Source organism: Pelophylax lessonae (assembly GCF_965119305.1).
Source record: "Pelophylax lessonae genome assembly, chromosome: 1".
NCBI lineage: Eukaryota > Metazoa > Chordata > Amphibia > Anura > Ranidae > Pelophylax > Pelophylax lessonae.
Window position 1 is genome coordinate 432,567,173 of NC_138768.1, and position 25,441 is coordinate 432,592,613.

Here is a 25,441-nt window from a genome sequence, read left to right on the forward strand (position 1 = left end):
AAGTGTAATATAATTTTTGTATGTTGATAAATCGCCTGCCAAACAGCCTCTATGGAATGGAAACATTTTAAGAGCTACATCTAAATCCTGGAGATAATGAATCCATAGACCACAAGGTCCATGTATTCCCACCAGCAGCTACTAAGAGTGTCTCCGTTTTTATAATCATATTACACCATTATAACTATAATGTCATCTGTGTTTATTTTAATTACATTTACTTTTGGCCTTTGAATTGGAGGAACATTTTTTTTCAGTTTTGGATAGAGTGGGAAAAGGTTAGAACCTCTATCACGTACTGCTATCCAGGGCACAGTTAGAGATTTCTCCTCACTTCCTGCTCTGTTGATAACATTTTATCAGACAGAAAGTAAAATGAACTCTCCAACAGCAACACAGACAGGAAAAAAAAATGTTTTTTTCTAGACTAGATGTACTACTACATACAGCTGAAGACTTTAACCCCTATAAACCAGAGTGTTTTAAATTTTTTTAATGTTTTCTACTATTTTGTAGATTTCTGCCAATGGGCATAGATATCATCAGAAGGACTTCAAGCACATCCTCGTTTTTAATGTCAGCATAGATGAGCCACATCCAGTGTTATGCTTAGATCTACAAAAGGAGACAAATTACACAGTGGAACTAATGTCAGTTTCTTACACTCAATATCCTGCACAAATCAACATCCTTTCCACAATATCAGGTACCGTTCCAAATTTGTGTTTAATTGTAGAAAGGACTAGAAAAATATATACTGTATTTTCCATTTTTAGGTGTGAAGGAGAAAACATAACTTTCCTGATTTATATAACACTTTAATACATTTTGCAAGCCAGTACCAAGTCTATAATATCAGTGTTCCTCCCAAGAGCTCTACTCTTAACAAAAGACCCCATTGACTGCTGACTTCAATGAACCCACATTTTTACGTGCTAATATTCTCTGCATTTCTTTGCTTTGGTGGTTTTGAATGTGTATGTACCATTTAGAAATGAACACCAGGTAACCTATATACAATGTACATGCATGATCTAACAGTTTTAAGCACATGTGAGTACAAATCAGAGCACAAATATATGTATGTATGTAACTGTACACACTCTGATTAGGTTGTTAATGACAGGTGCCATCTTGGAGAAGAGTTTGGGAATCATTTTCATTCAAATGCCTTCTATCATAAAAGCTTACGTTTTTCTAGTTCTAAAAAGATCTTTAACAGTATTTACGAAGTAATTTGTTGTATCAGTTTATCTTATAAGGAGAAAACAATATAATCTGAAGTTTTTGGCCAAGTGACCTATAAAGTGATCTAAGAGCAGCTATATGTAAGTGGCTGTGGTAGTCACTTGAGCAATGGTTAAATCAAAGTTTAAGAGAAGAATGGAGCTATTTACTACAAATTATTCTAAATTATTGGTTGAAAGTCACATGTACATGAGGGTATAACAAACAACTCTTTCATACTCTTTGATGTGCTAAAAATATTCTTGTTTTCCATTGTATATATCAATAGGTTCTTGTTTTCTAAAGCTGACACAGAATCAAAGCCCAAGGTCAACATTTGGGTAGACAGGCAGTGAGGGTTATTTAGATTTATTTCTGTCCACCTCCAACCAATTCTGAATTGTAAGCAGAACAGTTCTGCAAGGTCACTGTAGCAAATACAAATTGAACGTTTTGTTTAGTGGTAAAAAACATATTTTGAATAATACTTAACCAATGCTATCAATCTGTTTACATTATAAATTATGATCAGATATACTACATTGTGTTTTTTTTTTGTCTGGTAATCCATCTAGTATAAGTTAGATAGTAGAATTTGCTAAAGTAGAATTGAAAGTACTAGAATAAATATATAGGTAATGTTTGTCTAAAGCCAAACCTTTTCATTTATTTTTGTAGTGTATTGAATGGTTTCAGTCCCAATGAGCTGTTATTTATGCTGCTTTTGTTTCTTTGGGGAGATTTACCTTGACTTCCTGTGCTGTCAACAGTGAAGGAAATGCACTCATTGACAATATTCACCAGAACAAGGTTATGTCTAGACTCTAGTGGGCTACAGGATCGAATCCCTTAAAGACATAGAATTTAGCTAACTTTAAATAGAAATCAATTAACCATAAACCTAGGTAAAAATGTACACTATATTACCAAGAGTATTGGGACGCCCCCCTTTTCACGCACATTAACTTTATTGGTACCCCAGTCCTAGTCTATAGGGTTCAGTATTGAGTTGGCCCACCCTTTGCAGCTATAACAGCTTCAACTCTTCTGGGGAGGCTGTCTACAAAGTGTAGGAGTGTGTCTATGGGAATGTTTGACCATTCTTCCAGAAACACATTTGTGATGTCAGGCACTAATGTTGGATGAGAAGGCCTGGCTCACAGTTTCCACTCTATTTCATCCCAAAGGTGTTCTACGGGGTTGAGGTCAGGACTCTGTGCAGGTGAGTCAAGTTCCTCCACCCCAAATTCGCTCACCCATGTCTTTATGGACCTTGCTTTGTGCACTGGTCTAAATCATTTGCTGGGGGGGGGGGGGGTTATGGTGTGGGGTTGTTTTTCAGGGGTTCAGTGAAGTGAACTCTTAAGGCGTCAGCTTACCAAGACATTTTGGACAATTTTAATTTTTGGACACCCTCCCTGTTGTGTAGGAAGAGTTTGGGGATGGCTCCTTCCTGTTCCAATATAATGATATGGATGTGCGCGTTTGGGGTAGAGGAATTTGACTGGCTTACACAGTCCTGACTTCAACCGGAAAGAACACCTTTTGGATGAATTAGAGTGGAGACTGCGAGCCGGACCTTCTCGTTCACATCAGTGCCTGACATCACAAATGCGCTTATAGAAGAATGATCAAACATTCCTATAGACACACTCCTAAACCTTGTGGACAGCCTTCCCAGAAGAGTTGAAGTTGTTATAGCTTCAAAGGGTAGGCCAACTCAATATTGAACCCTATGGACTAAGACTGGGATCCCATTAAAAGTTCATGTGCGTGTAAAGGCAGATGTCCCAATACTTTTTGTAATATAGTGTATGTTTTACATGGGAGGGAACTCAAATATGCACCACTATTAGGTTGTAATAAGTGAGCTGACAAAGTAAAATCTCAGAATCAGTTTTCAATGCACTTTACGGATGATCATGATGTAGTTGGCTCTTCAGCATCTAGCATCAACTTTGGTAGTCAAAATCAGTGACGTTTTTCTGTGGTTATTTGATTGGGTATAGCCAAGTATAGCCAACAGAATGTCTAATATTATTTTTCAATTGGATATTAGGATCCAGTGGATTTATTTTAAACTTTTATATGCTGCTAAAGTTGTAGTATTGTTTTTTTTTGGTATTATTGGATTTACTTCATATTCTTGCTCTTCAGATAGCACTTGAACGGATGCCAACTTATTCTAGACTTTCACCTATGAGCAAAGAATGGACAATTATTTTTTTTCTGCGGGGAAAGGGGATGACCCTAAAGAGGAACTCTGGCCAAAATGTTCCTTTTTCTCTTTTGGATAGAGGTTGAAAGTGTTAGAACATCTGGTTTAAAGTATATTTCTGCCTGTGTCCCTACTGTGGATACGTTTTTATATATCCTGCGCGAATGACAATGGTCACTGGCCCTGAGAAAATGTTAAAATCTTCTCAGTGGGCCACAGGCAGCAATAAGAACACTTTTCTAAGTCACGCGGGGAAGTGTTAGCTTTTTTTTTGCTTTCTCTGTCAGGATTGGGGCGGTCAAATGGAACTCAGAAAGCCAGTAAAGCCTGAAATATGACAATATAACCTGAGCTGGAATTCTACCTTAAATTATATCCAAACTCAACCATTTAAATCTTAGTTAATCCCTAACATGTGTGGAGTTAGGTGCTAGAGTAAGTGTATATCGTTTTTGGTTTATCTGCCTAACAGGGAGACAGCTAGGCAAATGTATATGCTGTCTGCTTAACAGAGAGCTGTGATTGTTTAGCAGAGGCTGCTCAGTGTGCTCTGGTGCTGCTCATGCTGTCTTGATGCTTCACACCGATCCAGTAGCAATAGAGTTTACTGGATAGTGGATATAAACCTGAGAGATAAGAGCATGGATGTCTATACAACCCTGGCCAATACAAGGGGATGTGCCCCAAAGTATGCTGGGTGACTGTATCTATATCTGAAGAGCACATGGACTGGGCGAGTCTTCCTCTACAGAAAGAGGTCCAGGAGGGGAGAAGACTGTGGCCTCTCCCCAGCACAGGCTGCCATGCAGCCTCAGGTGGGAGACCTGAGAGCCTGAAACACTGAAGCTAAAACCCATGGTTCTCTTGCAAGCTGACTGAGGGAGGATGTCCTTGGATTCTATCTGGTATCTTGAAGGAAGGTGACCTGTGGCCAGGGCCTTACGAGTACAGACCCTCTAAAGGGATTCTAGAGACTGTTGTTGCTAAAATCCCCCTCTTTGTACTAAAAGTCAGCATACTGGGTGTAAGCTAAAGGGGGCACTGGCTATTGTCTTGAAATAGAAGGTCCACTAAATTCCTTCTGCTACAAAGGGACTTGCTTTATTCTGCACAGCCTGCTACACAGTTCTACTGACAGTCTGCTACATAGTTCTATTGAAGACGTTGTCCTCGCTTTTGAATAGTTAATTTCGAGTATCCTGCTAAATCCCTTCTCCTATCCAAGTTCCCCAAATAAAATACAAAAAACAAATCCCCTAAACTGGTTATTGGAGACAACGAGAGGAAGAGTGTGTGCACCTGGCTGTGTGAAAGTACCCTGTAACTGGCTGTGGATTCATCAGTGGGAGACCCGGGCACAATTATTCAAGCGGCTTTTGTGGGGGTAGCACTTCCTGTTAATGACAGTGGTAATTTCAAATGCCATTTTCAATCTTTTTCAATATGCAGCCTTATTAAAATAATACATGTGTAGCACCCTACTAGGTAGGTGCTAGGGAATAGCATATAATGTCCCTGTCTGCTTATCAGGGGGGCTGGATCTGTTAGCTGTGCTGTCACATGCCTCAAGGTGTGGCCTGTTGAGTCTGGGGAGTCTCCCCACTGTATCCAATGAGGGATCATGTTGGACTGTGGAGGAAACCTAGCCAATAGCACACCAGGGTTTATGACTGTCCCAGTGGGCGGGGTTTGCTGCAATGCACCATGGGATTGGAAATAAATCTGTGGGGAGCATGTGACAGTGTCTTTTGGTGGGAGCATCAGTCCCAGGAGGAGGTGACGGCTGTCTCTCCTCCTGTAAATGTGAGAAGGTGGTCCAGGCAGTCGGCCTAGGGACCGGAGGTTGAACTGAGCTGCAATGGATCCAGAGTTGCTGACCGAGTGGAGCTGCTGGGCAGAGATCTTTAGGAAAAACAGTATCGTGAGTACTCAAGATCTGCCCAGGGGTCTGCCTAGGACAGGGGACAACTCCAGAGAGGTCAAAGGGGATACAGGAGCCAGATAACCAGGAGTGCACAGGAAGGGGGGTGCCAAGTAGTAAAGCCCTGAAGTTTGGGGAGTAAAAGGGGGCGCCAGGAAGGGCCCTGAAGCGTTCAGCAGTACAGTCTGCAGTACAAGTCAGCTACCTCAGGAAAGAGTACCTTAGGGATCTTAAAGGACTTTTCCACAGTCAGAGGTGAAGTTTTAGTAACTGGCCTAGCCGAGGCCAGCATCAGTCAGTGTTAACCAGCGTCAGTGAAGCGTTAACCAGCGTCAATCAAGCGCTAACCAGCATTTTTCAGTTTCCCTGCCTAATTGTGTATAGTTCAGTTGTTGGAGTATCCCACTTCTCCATTCTCTTATCAAAGTTCTCAAATAAATCCTAAAAACCAAAGAAACTGGACTGGTTCTTGTCTGAAGTGCTCACATTTGAAAACATGCTTAAAGGTACTGTTGCTAGCGGTAACACAGGGGGACCCACACTCAGCAGCTCCCTTGGGAGTAGCACTACACATGGTTACCATGCCATGAAAGCCTTTTGTTCAGACACTTCATGTTAAAAGGGTGATGAATGCATCTTCTCCTAATCTTTTTCTTTCCTATCTTTTCTTCATTTTCTTTTTCAATTTCTGCATTGGTATTTCTTTTTTTCCTTTGATTTGATACTTTTGCCTCTCTTTAGTAGAGACATTCTACTATTATGGGAATGTTCTTAGATGACAGTCCTAGGGGGCTGTTAGTATACTTTCGCATTATCTATATGGTCAGCCACCCATCCTTCTACATTTTTCCTTTTTTTATGTTGTTTTGATCTCAGTAATACTTTGATAGTCTATAAAATTTGGTGATAAGTGTATGCTGCTGAGACTCAACTTACTGAATAGGAACATGACAACGCTTATTGATATTTGTATTGATGTTTGTACTTCCATTCTACGTTGTACCCTTGTATGGGTGGTGGCATATCTTCTGAAATGCAAAACGTTATTGCTTAGCGGCGTAAACCTTGGGGCCCTGTGTGTACCCCTAATGTATTGTTAACAATAATGACTTATTTCGCTATGACTGTCATTTGTCGTACTGAAAAGCTCAGTTTTGTTTATTCTTGTTTTTGTAAAACCCCAAAAAATTAATGAAACAGAAAAGGGTGACAAATGCCTCCAAATTACTCTCCTACCTTGTCACATGTGCCCCTAGTGGAGATTACAAGGGACCATGCTGACACAGATTGCCAACTGTTGTCTCAAATAGCAAGGTGGTCCTGACCAGGAGAGTGAGCCAACTGTAAGGCCCCTGTCACACATACGGTCCGTTTTTCATCTATCCGCTGACGGATGAAAAACGGACGTCAATGCATCTCTTTGTAAAAACGGATGAAAACGGATGATCATGCGTTAACATCCATTTTCATCCGCTTCTGTCAATGTCTGTTTTTTGGAACGGATGAATGCCCCATTTTTCATCCGTCAAAAAAACGGATCGGACGAAAAACCGATGTAAACGGATGAAAAAAAACGGATGAAAAACGGAAGAAAAACGGATAAAAAACTGATACATTTTGACGTGACTGAACTGATGAACTGAACGGACCATATGTGTGAAAGGGGCCTATCAGTCTAGCACTGTTAATATGTGCCAATACATGGAATAATCTGTTTTCTGTATTATAGGCCTAAAAAAGGGAACTGTGGGTCATTTGATTTGCAGCCTAGCTAAATATATATTTATGTCTCATTCACAAGAGACACCTTTTTGTTCCTTGTTGTTATTGTCCATTTCTTATTTAATTTTTTGTGAAAAGAGACACTGTGGGTCATTCTATTTGCAACCCTGTGGCTGGCTAAATACAGGTGCATAAAATAAGAATATCATCCAAAAAATATTTTTTTTTTCAGTAATTCAATGCAAAAAGTGAAACTCATATATTTTATATAGATGCGTTACACCCAGAGTGATATATTTTAAGCATTTCTTTCTTAGTTTTGATGATTATGGTTTACAGCTAGTAAAAACCTAAAATTCAGGATCTCAGAAAATTAGAATAATACATAAGACCAATAAAAAAAAGGATAAAATGATTTTTAATAATATCATCACTGACTGTGGAAACTTCACACTGGAACGCATGCAACTTGAAATCTGTGCCTCTCCGCTCTTCCTCCACCTTGACCTTGATTTCCAAATGAAATGCAACATTTTTCATAGTCCCTGATGATTTGGAAAGCCATGTCATCTGCTGGTGTTGGTCCACTGTGTTTTATCAAGTCCAAAGTCAGCGCAGCCCTCTACCAGGAAATTCTAGAGCACTTCATGCTTCCCTCTGCTGACCAGTTTTATGGAGATGCTGATTTCATTTTCCAGGAGGACTTATCACCTGCCCACACTGACTAAGGTACCAATACCTAATTTAATAATCATGGTATCGCTGCGCTTGAATGGCCAGCAAACTCGCCTGACCTAAATCCCATAGAGAATCTGTGGGGTATTGTGAAAAGGAAGATGAGAGCTACCAGACCCAACAATACAGATGAACTGAAAGCCGCTATCAAAGCAACCTGGGCTTCCATTACAAACCAGCAGTACCACAGGATGATTGCCTCCATGCCACGCCACATTGATGCAGTAATTCATGCTAAAGGAGCCCCGACCAAGTATTGGGTGCATACTATACTGTACATGGACATACTTTTCAGTAAGCCAACATTTCTGTATTAAAAATCCTGTTTTTTATTGGTCTTATGTAATATTCTACTTTTCTGAGATACTGAATTTTGGGTTTTCACTAGCTGTAAGTTATAATCATCAAAGTTAAAATAAATATATGCTTGAAATATATCAATCTGTGTGTAACTCATCTATATAGATGTAGCACCCTGTTGGGTAGGTGCTAGGCAAATAAAGGTGGCCCTGTCTGCTTATCAGAGGGGTCTAATTGTTCAGCTAGGCTGTCATGTGTTTCCAGGTGTGCCTGTTAAGCTTGGGGAGTCTCCCCACTGTGTCCAATGGGGGCTCTCATTAGACAGTGGAAGAGACCTGGCCAATAGCACACCAGGGCTTGTATCTATCCCAGAGGGTAGAATCTGCCGCAATGCATTCTGGGAAGGGGTATAAGTCTGGGGGGAGCACATGACAGGGTGTCTTTGGCGGGAAGCAGAGTCCCAGGAGGAGGGTGACTGCTGTCTCTCCTCCTGTCAGTGTACAGTGAAGGTGTACTTGGTGGTCGGTCTGAAGGACAGAACGTTGAGACGAGCTGCAGAAGGTTTTCAGGGTACTGTGGACCGTGTGGAGCTGCTGGGCAGGAGTTTTCGGGAAAGCAGTGTCGTGAGTACTGGAAAGGGGACCACTCCAGGAGGTCTGAGGGATCCAGAGCCAGCTAACCAGTAGAGAAGGCTTAGAAGGGGGTGCCAGTGTCTGAGCCTTGAAGATAAGTGTAAGAAAGGGGGCGCCAGTGCGGGCCCTGAAGTGTTACAGCAGTGCAGCAGATCAAAAAGTAGCTACCTCAGCCAGGAGGGCTAAAGGGAACAGTACAGAGGACTTTGAGCCACATAGGAGTGTCAGAAGTCAAGTCAGCGTTAACCGACAGCAAGTCAGCGTTAACCAGCGCCAACCGAAGTTGACCGGCATCCAGCCAGCATCAAGTCAGCGTCAAAAGGCATTTTTCAGTTGTCCCCTTCAAATTGTGTATAGTTGAGCCAGAGGAGTATCCCACTCGTCCCTTCTCCCATCCAAGTTCTCAATAAACCTAAAAAAGATACTGGACTGTTTCTTGTCTCAGTACTCAAACTTGGAGAACATGCTTAAATGTGCTGTTGTTGCTTGCGGTAACCCTGGCCGACCCACATCCAGCAAAACTGCTGGGAATCCTGCTACATAAAATATATGAGTTTCAAATTGAATTACTGAAAGACATTCACTTTTTGATGATATTCTAACTTTATGAGATGCACCTGTATATATTTGTCTCATCTACTAGAGATGCCTTTTTGTTAATTGTTATTGTCCATTTCTTATATTCTATGTGAAAAGCTGAAGGGTAACAGTGAAAGTATCATAATCAGTAATTAGCAGTAATTATCCCTTTAGAAATCAGCATAATGATCATATAAAGATCATGAAGATCTAATTTTTCGGTACTGTTTTGGGATAACCAGAGATAAGGCACTAGGCTGTGTAAGGTAATTATGAAGAAATAAAAGATAGTAAATGGGTTATAATCCTGTGAAAGCAGTCCACACCAAACAGCTGCAATGTACAAATCATATTAGGTGTAATTAAAAATGTGCGTTGAGTGGTTTGCAATAGTCTTTAAATAGATCAGGTCAGACTAAATTTCATACGTTTTCTTTGTCTTTTCTGAGAACAGCTACACAAAGAGAGATCTGAAAAACTGATAGAAATAGCTAATGTCGTTTACAGCTGCCAGAATACCAATTTGTGTGTCAGTATATGCCCTGAAAAGGAAGAACACATACATTAGCTGAGCACTAGAAAAGCAGTATTTAAACATTAACCACTGATAATAATCTGAAAAAAATCTGTTTTACTTAAAATACAGAGGTTGTACTTTTGGAAATGTGTGGCACTGGACACAATCCAGACAAAAGACATACTGTATACGTAATAATTTTTCTGAATTAATGTAACCCAATACCAGACACTTTCACCCCCTTTCTGCCCAGGCCATTTTTCAGTTTTCAGTGCTGTCACACTTTGAATGACGATTATTCAGTCATGCAACACTGTACTCAAATTAAATTTTAATCATTTTTTGAGACAGATAAAGCTTTCTTTTGCTGGTATTTAATCACCACTGGGTTTTTTATTTTTTGGTATATTAACTGCTTGCCGACCGCCCGGCGCATATATACTGCGGCAGGCTGGCTCGGCTGAGTGAATCAAAGTATGGGTACGTTGATTCGCGGGAGCGCTGCTGGGGATGAGCAAGCGCCACCATCGGCGCGCTCCCTCCCCCACTAGGCACCAGTGCTGGTTCACGGGGCCGGCGGCCCAATTGCCGCTGGGTACCTGCAATTGCTCCCCGCTGTCAGAGAACACCGGTCAGCTGTTGTAAACACAGCAGACCGTTGTTCTCTCTGAAATGATCACAGAGCCCCTGTGATCCTTCTATATAGGATCACAGGTCTCTGTAGTAATTTCTCAAGTCCCTCCCCCATACAGTTAAAAAACACTCCCCTAGGCTCACACTTAACCCTTTGATCACCACTGTGTTAACCCCTTCCCTGCCAGTGTCATTATTACAGTAACAGTGCATATTTATAGCACTGATTACTGTAGTAATGTCACTGGTCCCGCCCAAAAGTGTCAAAAATGTCAGTTAGGGGTCCGATCTGTCCGCCGCAATGTCGCAGTCCCACTAAAAATCGCAGATCGCCCCCCATTACTAGTAAAAAAACAAAAAAAGCAATAAAAATGACATAAATCTTTCCCCTGGTTTGTAGACACGATAACTTTTGCTCAAACTAATCAAAGTACGCTTATAGCGATAGCAGAATACAAATTGGCCTAAAAGGATGAAAGTGTTTGATTTTTAAATTTGGGGGGGGGGGGGGGGAGGGGATATTATATAGCAGAATGTGAAAAATATAGTTTTTTTTTCAGAATTGTCGCTCTTTGTTTGTTTCTAGCGCAAAAAATAAAAATCGCACAGGTGATCAAATACTAGCAAAAGAAAGAACTATTTCTGAGAAAAAAGGACATCAATTTTAATTGGGAACAGCAACTCATGACCGCACAATTGTCCATTAACCGCTTGCCGACCGCCGCACGACTAGTTACGTCGGCAGTCAGCCCCTCACAGGCAAAGCGACGTAGGGCTACGTCTCTAGCCTGTGAGGCTCTAGGGAGCGAGCGGGCACCACCGGAGGCGCGCTCCCGCTCCTGCGCGGTCACGGACCCCCCCCGCACGTGTGCCCGGTGGGCACTTGCGATCGTCCGTTACACCGGAAGAAAGGCAGACGGCTAATGTAAACAAAGCCGCCTGCTATTCTTCCCTGTGTAAGAATGGAGAGATCAGACGGTTCTACTATTTAGGACCGTTGATCTCTGTTCTTACACTAGTAGCCACAGCCAATCACAGTTAGAAACACGCACCTAGGACACACTTAACCCCTCCCTCTCCAATACAGTTAACTCCTTCACTGCCAGTGTCATTTTTACAGTAACAGTGCATATGTATAGCACTGATTACTGCAGTAATGTCACTGGTAACCCCAAAAGTGTCAAAAATGTCAGTCAAGGGTCCGATCTGTCCGCCGCAATGTCGCAGTCCCGCAAAAAAAATCGCAGATCGCCGCCATTACTTGTTAAACAAAAAAACAACAAAGATGACAAAAATCTTTCCCTTTGTTAGTAAACGCGATAACTTTTGCGCAAACCAATCAAAATACGCACCAGAGGCACGCTCCCGTCCCCGCTCGTTCACTAAAATCCCCATGCGAGTGACCTGGTGGCTCCGATGTCCACCGGTCACTCCCGATCTCCCGCTGGAGAGGGAGAAAGGCAGGCGGCTACTGTAAACAAAGCCGCCTGTCATTCTCCCTGGTGTAACTGCAGAGATCATACGATCCTGCTATATAGGTAGGATCGTATGTCTCTGTGGTTACATCACAAGCCACGCCCCCCCCCACAGTTAGAAACACGCCCCTAGAGATACATTTAACCCACTGATCACCAATAAAGTTAACCCCTTGCCTGCCAGTGTAATTTTTACAGTAACAGTGCATATTTATAGCACTGATTACTGTAGTAATGTCACTGGTACCCCCAAAAGTGTAAAAAAATGTCAGTCAAGGGTCCGATCTGTCCGCCGCAATGTCGCAGTCCCACAAAAAAAATCGCAGATCGCCGCCATTACTAGTAAAAAAAAAAAAACAATAAAAATGACATAAATCTTTCCCGTATTTAGTAGTAATAACTTTTGTGCAAACCAATCAAAATACGTTATTGCAATTTTTTTTACCAAACATATGTAGCAGAAAACCAATTGGCCTAAAATGTTAAAAAAATTTGATTTTTACATTTTTTGGGGGGGAATTTCATATAAAAAAATATTGATATTTTTTCAAAATTGTCGCTCTTTTTTTTGTTTATAGCGCAAAAATCGCACAGGTGATCAAATACTGCCAAGAGAAAGCTCTGTTTGTGGGAAAAAAAGGACGTCAATTTCATTTGGGTACAGTGCCGCACGACCGCGCAATTGTCTGTTAAAGTCACGCAGTGCCGAATTGCAAAATAGGCCCTGGTCTTTGAGCAGCCAAATCCTCCAGGGCTTAAGTGGTTAAAGTAACGCCGTGCCGAATAGCAAAAAATGGCCTGGTCATTAAGGGGGCAAATCCTTCTGGTCCAGAAGTGGTTATACTTTCCAGATGCACTGTAAATTATGCATCTAATTTCCTGACCACCTATCACATTTATGGAGGCACAAGTTTTTCAAAAAAGGCAGAAAATGTTTTTTTCTACTCAAAGTTGTCAATTAAATAACGTATTTCTCAAATACAGTATGGGCATAATTAGAATTACAACCCAAAAAACATTCTGCTACTCCTTCTGAGTATGGCGATACCACATGTGTGAGACTTTTTCAATGTTTGGACTGATTATAAACTGGATATTTTATCTTGTGTATCTCACAAATCAACCAATTGTATTAAAACCAATGCACTGTAATGGTCCCTATACGAGTGGTCAGGGAATATAGCTTAGGCTGGCCATACATTATTTAATTTTCTTGTACAAGTTTCCTTTAGATTTACCAAAACCACATAATATGACGCCAAACCTGAACACTTTAAATTTGTATGCAATCAGGCAGGCCCTTGCACAACATAGTTGAAGGTAATTCTAAAGGAGATTGGAAAAGAAATGTGTATACAGTAATGTATAGCCAGCCTAAAGGTTCGTACACACTATAAGAAAATCGGGTGAACATTTTTGTCCAAAGAATTTTCGTACGATTTTCGTATAGTGTGTACAGAACGTTCTGCAGACGATTCAAAATTTTCCTACAAAAATTCTTGAAGTTACAAACTCCAAAGTTTTTCCTGTAAGGGAAAAAAACTAGCGATTTTCATTTAATGTGTACCGTTTTTGTATGATTTTTGTACAAGAAATATTTTCCCTACCCCTGGACCAGGCCCTATTTTGCGATTCGGCACTGCGTTACTTTAACAGACAATTGCGCGGTCGTGCGTCCTTGTGCCCAAATAAAATTGACGTTCTTTTTTCCCACAAATAGAGCTTTCTTTTGGTGGCATTTGATCACCTGTGTGATTTTTATTTTTTGCGCTATAAACAAAAAAAAGAGCAACAATTTTGGAAAAAAAAAAACAATATTTTTTACATTCTGCTATATGACATTCTCAAAAAAAAAAAAATAAAAAATCAAAATGTTTTAACATTTGAGACCAATTTGTATTCTGCTACATATTTTTGGTAAAAAAAAATCGAAATAAGCGTATTTTGATTGGTTTGCGCAAAAGTTATCGCGTCTACTAACTACGGGAAAGATTTATGTCATTTTTATTGTTTTTTTTTACTAGTAATGGCGGCGATCTGCGATTTTTTGCGGGACTGTGACATTGCGGCAGACAGATAACTGGGTACCAGTGACATTACTACAGTGATCAGTGCTAAAAATATGCAGCTGTGTTTACAACAGCCGATTGTCCTTCTCTCTCAGCAGGGAGCGATTGCGGGTGTCAGGCAGGGTGTCAGGCAGCAATTGGAGCTGCCCGACCCGTGCATTGGCTTTCCTGCTTCCGAGTGGGGCGGGAAGTGCAGCACGCGCTCGCCCCCTAGCTTCCCGCACGCGACCGACGTAGACCTACGTCGGTTTGCGCAGGAGAGGCATCCTGCCGCAGTAAAAAGGCGGCGGGTGGTCGGGAAGTGGTTAAAAGTGATCGTGTTGAAAGGAGGCAAAAGATTTGCCTTTATAAGAACAGAGTAAATACTGCTATGCTGATCGCTCTGAGTGAAGGGGAAATTTCCCTTTGTAGTCTGCTAAAAAAACCTGACGTAGTGGGGTTGATTTACTAAAACTGGAGAGTTCAAAATCTGGTGAAGCTGTGCATGGTAGCCAATCAGCTTCTTGCTTCAGCTTATTCAATTAAGCCTTGACAAAAAAAAAAACCTGGAAGCTGATTGGTTTCTATGCACAGCTGCACCAGATTTTGTACTCTCCAGTTTTAGTAAATCAACCCCTGTGTTTCTCTGACCTCCTCGCCACTACCAGGACACAAAACAACATTTATTAGCTTAAAAAAAATGAATGTTTTAAAAAGCCTATGTTTGTTGCTGAAGAATTTTCTGTTTTATCTGTTTTTAAAGGAATCAAATGTAATATTCAAAATTCCTGTGTTTCTAATGAGCACGATAGTATCTTTGTAATAAAGCAATTACACACTAGATGGCACTGTGCCTTTATACAAGGCTAGAAAGTGCAGAATTTCCAGACATTTCACATTTTGACAAATATTGTTCCCCCACATTTAGAAATAGACACTGTTCGCTGTATATTAGGAAACCATGTATTATTTCCTCAATTTAACATATTATTTAGCACTTTGGAAATTACAAAACTATACAAATAATCACGCTTACAATTATAATAACTTGTATTTTATTTGTTTGGCATGGGATATCTGTAGCTATCTATTTTAAGATTTGTAATAGTCTGAAATAGACATGAATATACTGTATACCATCTTGCACACCTTTACGATCTATTTACCCCTCTCCAGTGGAGTGCACTTTGTACTTTAGCGCATTGCTCTGCCATTCATTTTTTAATGGCCCCCCAATGCACCTACCCAATGAACCTCCTATCCATATGCAACACAAAGTAATGCATTACCATGCACTGCGTTGCAAAAAATGCTGCATACCTGTTTGTCTGTTCTGGTGCATTGGAAGCCTATTCATTTAAATATGCTGCCTTAAAGTGGTTGTAAACCTCAGTCATGAAATCTGAACAGAGCACATATACCTGTAGTGTTTACTTATCTCTCCCCAAAGATCTAAGTGTTATTTCCCTCTGGTGCTTCCTTCCTTGGTTATCAGCATGAGTCACTGACAAGTTTTACCGAAACATGAGCTAAAATTTGTGACGGGAGGGAGATAAGCACACAGCTTGTCTATTCAGAATACAGAGAATACAGCTCTGCATGTTCCTTTGTTCCTATGCCTATGTGGAGGGGTGTCCTTTTTCTCCAATCAGCTCTCACACAGTGTATAAAACCTGTAACTGCAGTTCTCCACCCCCTACTCTGTACTCCTCACAGATGCATAAGGATTTTATCATAAATCTACACTTTTGAAGGGCTGTAGACAAGAAAAGACTACTTTACTGGGTATATGTGAGGGTTTACAACCACTTTAATGCAATGCTCATTTAAGCTTGACAATGCACATCAACACACATGCAATAATGCAATGCACCACCACTGAGAAGTGTAAATGGGTTCCCAAACATTTCCCAACCATCTGGATGATTTATGAAAAAGCAGAGCAAGAAAAGTGTGGTAATTACTCCCAGCTGTCAATCAGATTTCCGCATTCTTCTTGCCTGTACTGGAATGCGAATTAAACAATGTTATTGGGTTCTGTGGGAAACTGCTTGACTTTACTTTGCAATACTGGTAATATTTTCCACAGCCATTTACATTATTTAATTTTTCCGTTTCTGTTGTAACTGATTTCACTTACGCATTTTATTGAGAAAATCACAAATCATGATTATAGGTTTATAATTTTAGTAGTGCAATCAGATGTAAGTGTAACAATGGAACATGTACGGAGCCGCACATGCCAAATACATGCACCCAATGTGAATGGCTATACGCAGCTGTGCTTGGGTAAACACTGATGGCTTCTGAAGTGGAATAGTACCACATCAATGTTTCATCTTAAAGCGGAGTTGCACCCCCCCCCCCCCATGAAACAAATACTGTAGCTGCTGACTTTTATTAGGACACACCTGTCCAGGGATCCCGCAATGTCGGCACCTCAGCCAATTTTCAGTTTGGCTCTAGGGTGCTGCCACTGCCATTCATGGTAAGGGAAACTGGCTGTAAAGCCTTTCGGGTTCACAGCCGGTTCCCTACTGCGCATGCACGAAGCGCGCTTTCTAACTGGCCTGAGGGAGGAGGAAGGAGGAGGGGGGCCTAACTTCTGAGGAACTTCGTCGCGTCGGGGTTTCACAGAAGTGGGGATGGGTGCCTGTCAAAAACAGTGCCAAATGTGGCACCGGAGGGGGGAAGGAAGCAGCTAAGCGGAGCTTTCACTTTTGGGCGAAAGCCCGCCTTAACGAACTCTGCAACTGGTGCCTTACCTTTAAGCAGGACTATCCAGCGTATATTATGCAGCTTGTATTTGCCTAATCTCATGCAGACTAGCTATTCTGCCATTACATGCATGGTTGCTGGTTTGAGATCTACTCACCCATCCCCCTTATCCAAGTACTTAACCTCCCTGGCGGTATGATTCTTTTGGATTTTAGGTGCTGAAAGCGGTACCATTATTTTGCATGTAATTCTTGTGAATGAGCAGTCCAAACCAACTGTATACATTTATTATATATAATATATATATATATATATATATATATATATATATATATATATATATATATATATATGTATGTATACATATATTATGTATACAGTTGGTTTGGGCTGCTCATTCACAAGAATTACATGTATATATATATATATATATATATACAGTGGGTACGGAAAGTATTCAGACCCCCTTAAATTTTTCACTCTTTGTTATATTGCAGCCATTTGCTAAAATCATTTAAGTTCATTCTTCTTCCTCATGAATGTACACATAGCACCCCATACTGACAGAAAAACACAGAATTGTTGAAATTGTTGCAGATTTATTAAAAAAGAAAAACTGAAATATCACATGGTCCTAAGTATTCAGACCCTTTGCTGTGACACTCATATATTTAACTCAGGTGCTTTCCATTTCTTCTGATCATCCTTGAGATGGTTCTACACCTTCATTTGAGTCCAGCTGTGTTTGATTATACTGATTGGACTTGATTAGGAAAGCCACACACCTGTCTATATAAGACCTTCCAGATCACAATGCATGTCAGAGCAAATGAGAATACTGAGGTCAAAGGAACTGCCTGAAGAGCTCAGAGACAGAATTGTGGCAAGGCACAGATCTGGCCAAGGTTACAAAAAGATTTCTGCTGCACTTAAGGTTCCTAAGAGCACAGTGGCCTCCATAATCCTCAAATGGAAGACGTTTGGGACGACCAGAACCCTTCCTAGAGCTGGCCGTCCGGCCAAACTGAGCTATCGGGGGAGAAGAGCCTTGGTGAGAGAGGTAAAGAAGAACCCAAAGATCACTGTGGCTGAGCTCCAGAGATGCAGTCAGGAGATGGGAGAAAGTTGTAGAAAGTCAACCATCACTGCAGCCCTCCACCAGTCGGGGCTTTATGGCAGAGTGGCCCGACGGAAGCCTCTCCTCAGTGTAAGACACATGAAAGCCCGCATGGAGTTTTGCTAAAAAACACCTGAAGGACTCCAAGATGGTGAGAAATAAGATTCTCTGGTCTGATGAGACCAAATTAGAACTTTTTGGCCTTAATTCTAAGCGGTATGTGTGGAGAAAACCAGGCACTGCTCATCACCTGTCCAATACAGTCCCAACAGTGAAGCATGGTGGTGGCAGCATCATGCTGTGGGGGTGTTTTTCAGCTGCAGGGACAGGACGACTGGCTGCAATCGAGGGAAAGATGAATGCGGCCAAGTACAGGGATATCCTGGACAGAAACCTTCTCCAGAGTGCTCTGGACCTCAGACTGGGCCGAAGGTTTACCTTCTAACAAGACAATGACCCTAAGCACACAGCTAAAATAACGAAGGAGTGGCTTCACAACAACTCCGTGACTGTTCTTGAATGGCCCAGCCAAAGCCCTGACTTAAACCCAATTGAGCATCTCTGGAGAGACCTAAAAATGGCTGTCCACCAACGTTTACCATCCAACCTGACAGAACTGGAGAGGATCTGCAAGGAGGAATGGCAGAGGATCCCCAAATCCAGGTGTGAAAGACTTGTTGCATCTTTCCCAAAAAGACTCCTGGCTGTATTAGATCAAAAGGGGGCTTCTACTAAATACTGAGCAAAGGGTCTGAATACTTAGGACCATGGGATATTTCAGTTTTTCTTTTTTAATAAATCTGCAACAATGTCAACAATTCTGTGTTTTTCTGTCAGTATGGGGTGCTATGTGTACATTCATGAGGAAGAAGAATGAACTTAAATGATTTTAGCAAATGGCTGCAATATAACAAAGAGTGAAAAATTTAAGGGGGTCTGAATACTTTCCGTACCCACTGTATATATATACACACGTATATATATATATATATATATATATATATATATATATATATATATACACACGTATATATATATATATATATATATATATATATATATATATATATATATATAATGTATATGTGTATATATATATATATATACGTATATATATATATATATACTGTATATATATATATATATATATATATATATATATATATATATATATATGTATATATGTATATATATATATATATACATATATTTACATAAAAAGTACAGTAAAACTGCAGGAAAGGGCACTGGGGGGCAATGTAATGTGATTTTATTTTATTTTGAACGGTATCAGTGTGTTTGGTGCATTTTACATTTGAATTTGCCGCCGGTTCCACCCCCCGGCGGACGTCACGTCGCCGGAGACGGAAGCCGGGGCTCGCAGACGATCGGGAGGAAGCTCCGCCGCCGCACACCGCCCGCAGTCTTCGCTGGATCCCGGGGAAAAGGTAAGTAAAACCTCCTCCAGCATCCAGCGATCTTCCTAGCGCTACCCCGAGTGTGACTCGGGGTTACCGCTTTTGGCACTAAAATCTTACCCCGAGTCACACTCGGGAATACCGCTAGGAAGGTTAAAGCAGTTGTAAACCTTTGGACGCTTTTTGTTATTTTTGGACCCTGCAAGGTAAAGCCATAATATGCTAGTATGCATTGCATACTAGAACATTATGTTAAACGTACCTTAAAAGAAAGCCCTTCCAGCGCCGAGATATCAGAGTTGCAGGCGCCCCCATCTTACCAATCTTGCTGCCGGGTCTGCGGACTCTGGCTCTGTTACTGGCCAGAGCCGTGATGACGTCACTCGATGCTTGTAACTGTCAGCCTTGCAATATCCCACGGGGCTTGTAGTTCCGCAACAGCAGGAGGGCCACAGTTTGACATCCCTGACATAGAGAGTGTATGGTTGTTAATGATTCAGTACTAAATAAAGCCTGGTACACACTATCAGTTTTTTTTTCGTTCAACTCAGGGGGCTGAACAAAAAAAAAAAACCTAAAGAGCTCAGGAAGAGCTGCTGTTCTAAATATCCAATTTTAGTACAGCGATCTCCCAGTCATTGGCTGAGAGCAATGATTGGATGCTGATTGGCGGACCTTTTTGGTCATGCCCCTTGACAGAAGCGGGACATTTGACTCATTTCTGTTGGAATAGCTGCCAAACACACAGGCCAAATACCACTCGATATTCAGCCTGTGTATCCTTGGCTTAATACTTGAAACAAGAGAAAGAAGTAAACCACAACCATTGTGTAGCACCATGAAGTAGAAAGTAGAACCTGCATATGTAATGGGCAAGTATGGCTGGCCCGTGTACATATATAATTACTATACATAAAAACAATGTTTTAAAACATAAACACATATTGGGAAAGTATTTACAGCAATATGTTCATTTTCACATTGATATTTCAGAGACAATAACAAGTTTATAGTTACCCTTTACATAGATGGGGTACTGAACTGTGCCCTTTGACTGTTTTCACTACCTTATTGGGCAACCTTATTTATTTCAGTTAATGTTCATGCCGAGCCTAGCATACTGGCATACCCTGATCACTCTCTCAAAAGACTGATGTCATGCTATATTGAAGCAACTACTTCCCTTCTTGTTCTTTAGAATATTTTGTTTGCAAATCTAAATAACAACCAATACTAGTTACCAAAATCTTTTTTTTATTCTTGTATGAAAAAGTGTATGCTTTAATTATTATTATTTTTTTTTAATTTTTGTTCTGCATTTATCTATTTCAGAACCTCCACCTATTTCAGAACCTCCACCTATTTCAGAACCTCCACCTATTTCAGAACCTCCACCTAAAGTGAAAATTGTACCAGTAAACAGTCAGTTACCAAAAATTAGCTTTGGAAGATCTGACAAAAATGGACACATCAGGTAAATGTCTTTCTAATCACACCAAAATATTCACATTGCTAACTTAACTGGGACCTGTTTTGCCTTTTACACTCATAACAAAGCTATTTATTGCAGATACTTATTTAGGCATGTTTTAGGATATTTAGCCCTGTTTAGAAGTAAGTCAAATAAATATATATTCACAGAAGAGTTAAAACACCGTGTTTCAAAAAGGGTGTCACAGAGGTAAGTGTAACTTATACATTACACTTGTTTTTTCCAAAACTTTAGAACTGATGTACCTGGAGAAGAGCTCCAGTCTAAGCAAACATTCATCTATAATTCCTAATAGCCAAACGTTTTAAATGTCATATTATGTCTTTAAATCATTGCTCTATATGCCTGCGTTTAACCAACATTAGATTAGAATTGAGTTCACGCTAAAGTGGTACCTTATTGCTGGGGGCTCTTCTATATTCCAAAAAAACAAGAGGAAGTCCTGAAAATGTCATTAGGAGCAATAAACTCCCAAAAATGTATATGTTGTATGTGAGATTTGAAGCATTCTAGGAAATATAGCAATGGCTCATGGACCGACTCTGACCTACTTATCTGACGAAGTGCAACAGTAGTAGAGGCTCCTCCTGTCCATGGATCCTATTTTAATATCCATGAGTGGCGCGTTGAGGTGTGTTACTGACCAGATCCCCAGGTGAACACAAAGGGGAAAAAAGCCCAAAAAAAGAAAACTGATGAAGCCACTACATCTAATTATTGCCTGAATTGACACAAAGGAAACTCATTTATACCTGTTAAGGCCAAGGAGACCTTGGGATATCTGGTTATCTTTATCTGATGATTGTGGAGTTAAGCTGAGCTAATGTTGGATTAAAAGAGCTATATAAAAGCAGAGAGGGTCCTGGTTGCCCAGAACAATCTGGTGAGTGGCCCCCTTATCTAAGGTGGAGGAGCACTATTAAGGAAGAATACTGAGCACTCATATGCATGTGGTGTGTTTGAAGAAATGTGAATATGGACATTTTATGATTGAATTATACTTGATTAATGGAATTTTTCTGTTAGAAATATAGCACACTTTTTTAATGCATGCATGTATATGAACACGTTTTGAGATCTAATGTAGCGCCTCAAATTTAACTTATATAGATATTTTGGGCACTTTTCCAAAATTGATGGCAGCTGCACTAGAAATTAGAATCCAATACCATGGGAGGTGCCATTTTCTATAAAATTGAATGGGGGATTTGAAAGATACCCATGCTTATAAATGACCTACATATGTGGACTATAAAGTATTATTATACTTTCAAAAAGAGGTAAATTCTGATATTCTTAATTCATAAAACATAGAGCTCTCGTATAAGTAATTTTGTCAAGTAACCCCATCAATGCCTTTATCCTCCAAACAATTAAAATGATAGCAGCACTTTCTAGTAAATTAGCCAATGAGATTGTGAGAAAAAGTGCTTAAAATTAACACAAAAAGAATGAAAAAGTCAACATGTTTTAACAAAAAAAGCATGGAATATCCACAATGTAATATGCAGAGCCAGCTTAGTGGTGTGCAGACAAAAAGTGACATAAAGCAGATGCATAAATGGCTGCCAATGATTGCCCTTATAAAAATGGGTATCTCCTGATAAAGACTAAATCATCCTACAATATAGCCACAATCCCTGTTTTTCTTCCAACCAAGGTAGATGAATTATGTAAGTGTAAGGAAGGACCAAAAAGAATAAAAATGTCAACATGTTTTAACAAAAAAAGCATGGAATATCCAAGATGTAATATGCAGAGCCAGCTTAGTGGTGTGCAAACAAAAAGAGACATAAAGCAGATGCATAAATGGCTGCCAAAGATTGCCCTTATAAAAATGGGTATCTCCTGATAAGGATTAAATCATCCAACAATATAGCCACAATCCCTGTTTTTCTTCCAACCAAGGTAGATGAATTATGTAAGTGTAACGAAGGACCAAAACGAATAAAAATGTCAACATGTTTTAAATAAAAGCATGGAATATCCAAGATGTAATATGCAGAGCCAGCTTAGTGGTGTGCAAACAAAAAGTGACATAAAGCAGATGCATAGATGGCTGCCAATGATTGCCGTTATAAAAATAGGTATCTCCTGATAAGGATTAAATCATCCAACAATATAGTCACAATCCCTGTTTTTCTTCCAACCAAGGTAGATGATTTATGCAAGTGGGAAGAAGGATCACATAACATTTTTTAAGGTTTATTATGTTTTATGGTCCATGGTGGTCCATTTATTTGCAAATGTATGCAATTCATCTCTACTGAAATAGTAGGTGTCAGTTATAGCTAGTTATGACCCCTCTAGTCTTGTACGTTCTCAGTTAGTAATAAATTGGGTGCACTTTGTGTGGTTCCAGCGGTGTTGTGTGTGGGGCACAAGCTTTAACAATTAGTGCCGGTTCACACTACCGCGGCACGACTTCGGGGGCGACCTGTGAAGTCGCGTGCACCGCGACTTCGGCGCGACTTGCACGGACTTCATATAATGAATGTCAATGCAAGTCAATGCAAGTCGCTCCGATGTCGCCCCGAAGTCGTACAGGAACTATTTTCTAAGTCGGAGCGACTTGAGTCGCTCCTATTAGAACGGTTCCCATTGCACTGAATGGACCGCGACTTGTCAGGCTGACTTAGGGTATGATATAACAATATATGGTGCATTCATCTGCAGATGAAAAATTCCCATTGACATTAGATAACTATTATTATTTCCGTTTTTGGCCAGATTCAGTGACAATCTAATATTTACTTGTTTTATTTCTTTTTATTAAATAATTTTTATTAATTTTCTTACAATACATGTAACAAACACCTTCATACAGAAAAAAAAAATACATAAATAAAATATATCACTTTTTACATACATAAAATATGGCAATTCTGAATTTGAATATAGTGAGCATTGATTATTCCCCTTTGAGAAAAAAAAGGGGGGGGGGGAGGGAATATTCCCCCCCCCCCCCTGTGTTCCACACTCAAAAAATGTATAAACGAAGAAAACCAGCAGGAATTCCCATTTACTTGTTTTAAACCTTTTTTTTTACATTTCTTCAGTTGCTTTTTGGATTCTGACATAGGCCAAAATTATGTCATACATCCCATGAGACTTTTTCCATGGGTTTCTCTTTCATCTGGGCGAGGGGAGGAGGGGTTTTCTCAGGTTAGCACACCCTACTGCCTGCTTGCCTTAGCTAAGGGCAGATGGATTCTGGGAAGTAAATGCTACATGAACCATCAGCCCTTCAAAGTGATTCCTCAGCAAAATAAAGCATGGGAGATTGATGAGTTTTCTTTGATTGTTAAAAGTGAATTAAATAGCATTTTGGTTTATGGTGCTCAGATGCAGTGTAGTTCTGCTTTACCAAGAGTTGGCTCATTGAAATAAGATGTTAGGAGACAGTACTTTGATTATTATAACAATGACATGATTTTTTTGGCAATTTGAAATATAAGATCACCTTGCACTCATGTACGCAGTGGACAGTTGCTTCCCATTGAAACTCGCCAATAACACTTTGCCTTTTCCAGGTCATACCAGGTGTTTGTGATTCAGTCAATGTCTTGGTGTTCCTTTACTTGTGAATCTTTGGAAGCTGTCACGTACTTCAGTAATATATCTAAGATGCAAGGATACGTCACTGCCGAGTTTTTCCCTGGAGACAATCCCGAACATCTGGAGCTGTTGGTTGGGGACAGGCAATACTATGGAGACTTCTATAATGCTCCCTTAGAACGAGGGAAAGACTACTGCATAATATTAAGAACTGTCAGCAAGGTATGTCTCTCTTCTGAAGATTTCCTTTTGTCTGAATCTATATATGTAGTAGAAATAACATTTTATTATATGAAAAGCAACAGAAGAAATGTTAGAAAGATTACATTTAGTCCAAATACTGTAAATGCATTAAATAATTGCCAATTAAATTGTACATCTTATTATCATTTACCTAAGGCAGAACCCTTTTTTTGTTCTTTTACCTACTTCTCCCCTTCTTGAAGAACTTAGTAGAGCACTATTCGATGATTCCATGATCCATCCCCCTGAATCCTCCTCCAGTCCTGCTGGTTAACCCTCTTCCAGGTGGAATGATGCCCAGTGCCATCATCCTTTTTCCTGTGGGACTAAGCTCTTAGAACACACCCCTATCAATCAGGCATGACTGTCAATGGAGTGTCATAACATGAGCGTTGGGCTATGCAGAGGAGAGGACCGTCTACTGCCACCAATGAAGAGGCTAAAATGGGACCCCAGCTCTTTACAAGAGCACATGTATGACAATAGGAATTATGGTGTGAATTATAATTTTTTAAATATATTGGGGGGAGGGGGGAGCTGTAAGGGGAAGAGATGCAGGTTTAATGGGTCCTCTAACTGGAGTTCTGCTTTAAGATCTCCATCACACTTTTGCAGACTTGCTTAACCGGTTGCCGACCGCCGCACGACTATATACGTCGGCAGACAGCCCCGGCCAGGCAAAGTGACGTATATATACGTCACTAGCCTGTCACTTGCTTGTGAGCCAATAGCCCCGGCTCGTTCCCTAGCAAGTCCGTGCGTGTACCTGATGTCCGCCGGTCACTCGCGATTGTCCGCCGTGAAGGGAGAAAGGCAGGCGGCTGATGTAAACAAGCCGCCTGCCATTCTCCCCTGTGTAGGAATGGTGATCATACGGTTCTACTATGT

General features: G+C 40.5%; 1 protein-coding gene across 3 annotated transcripts in view; it reads left to right on the top strand.

Annotated features, from left to right (window-relative positions):
* The window catches only part of SUSD1 (sushi domain containing 1), a 265,066-nt gene that overhangs the window by 170,075 nt on the left and 69,550 nt on the right, over nucleotides 1-25,441 (top strand). The window contains exons 18-20 of one of the 3 annotated variants that reach the window (XM_082259187.1): nucleotides 517-724; nucleotides 20,662-20,734; nucleotides 24,286-24,532. In XM_082259187.1, coding sequence (XP_082115313.1) covers nucleotides 517-724; nucleotides 20,662-20,734; nucleotides 24,286-24,532 — 528 coding nt within the window. Of the gene's footprint in view, nucleotides 1-516; nucleotides 725-20,646; nucleotides 20,735-24,285; nucleotides 24,533-25,441 lie in introns of those variants that run through there. The other 2 variants (XM_082259188.1, XM_082259189.1) reach the window with 2 other exon arrangements.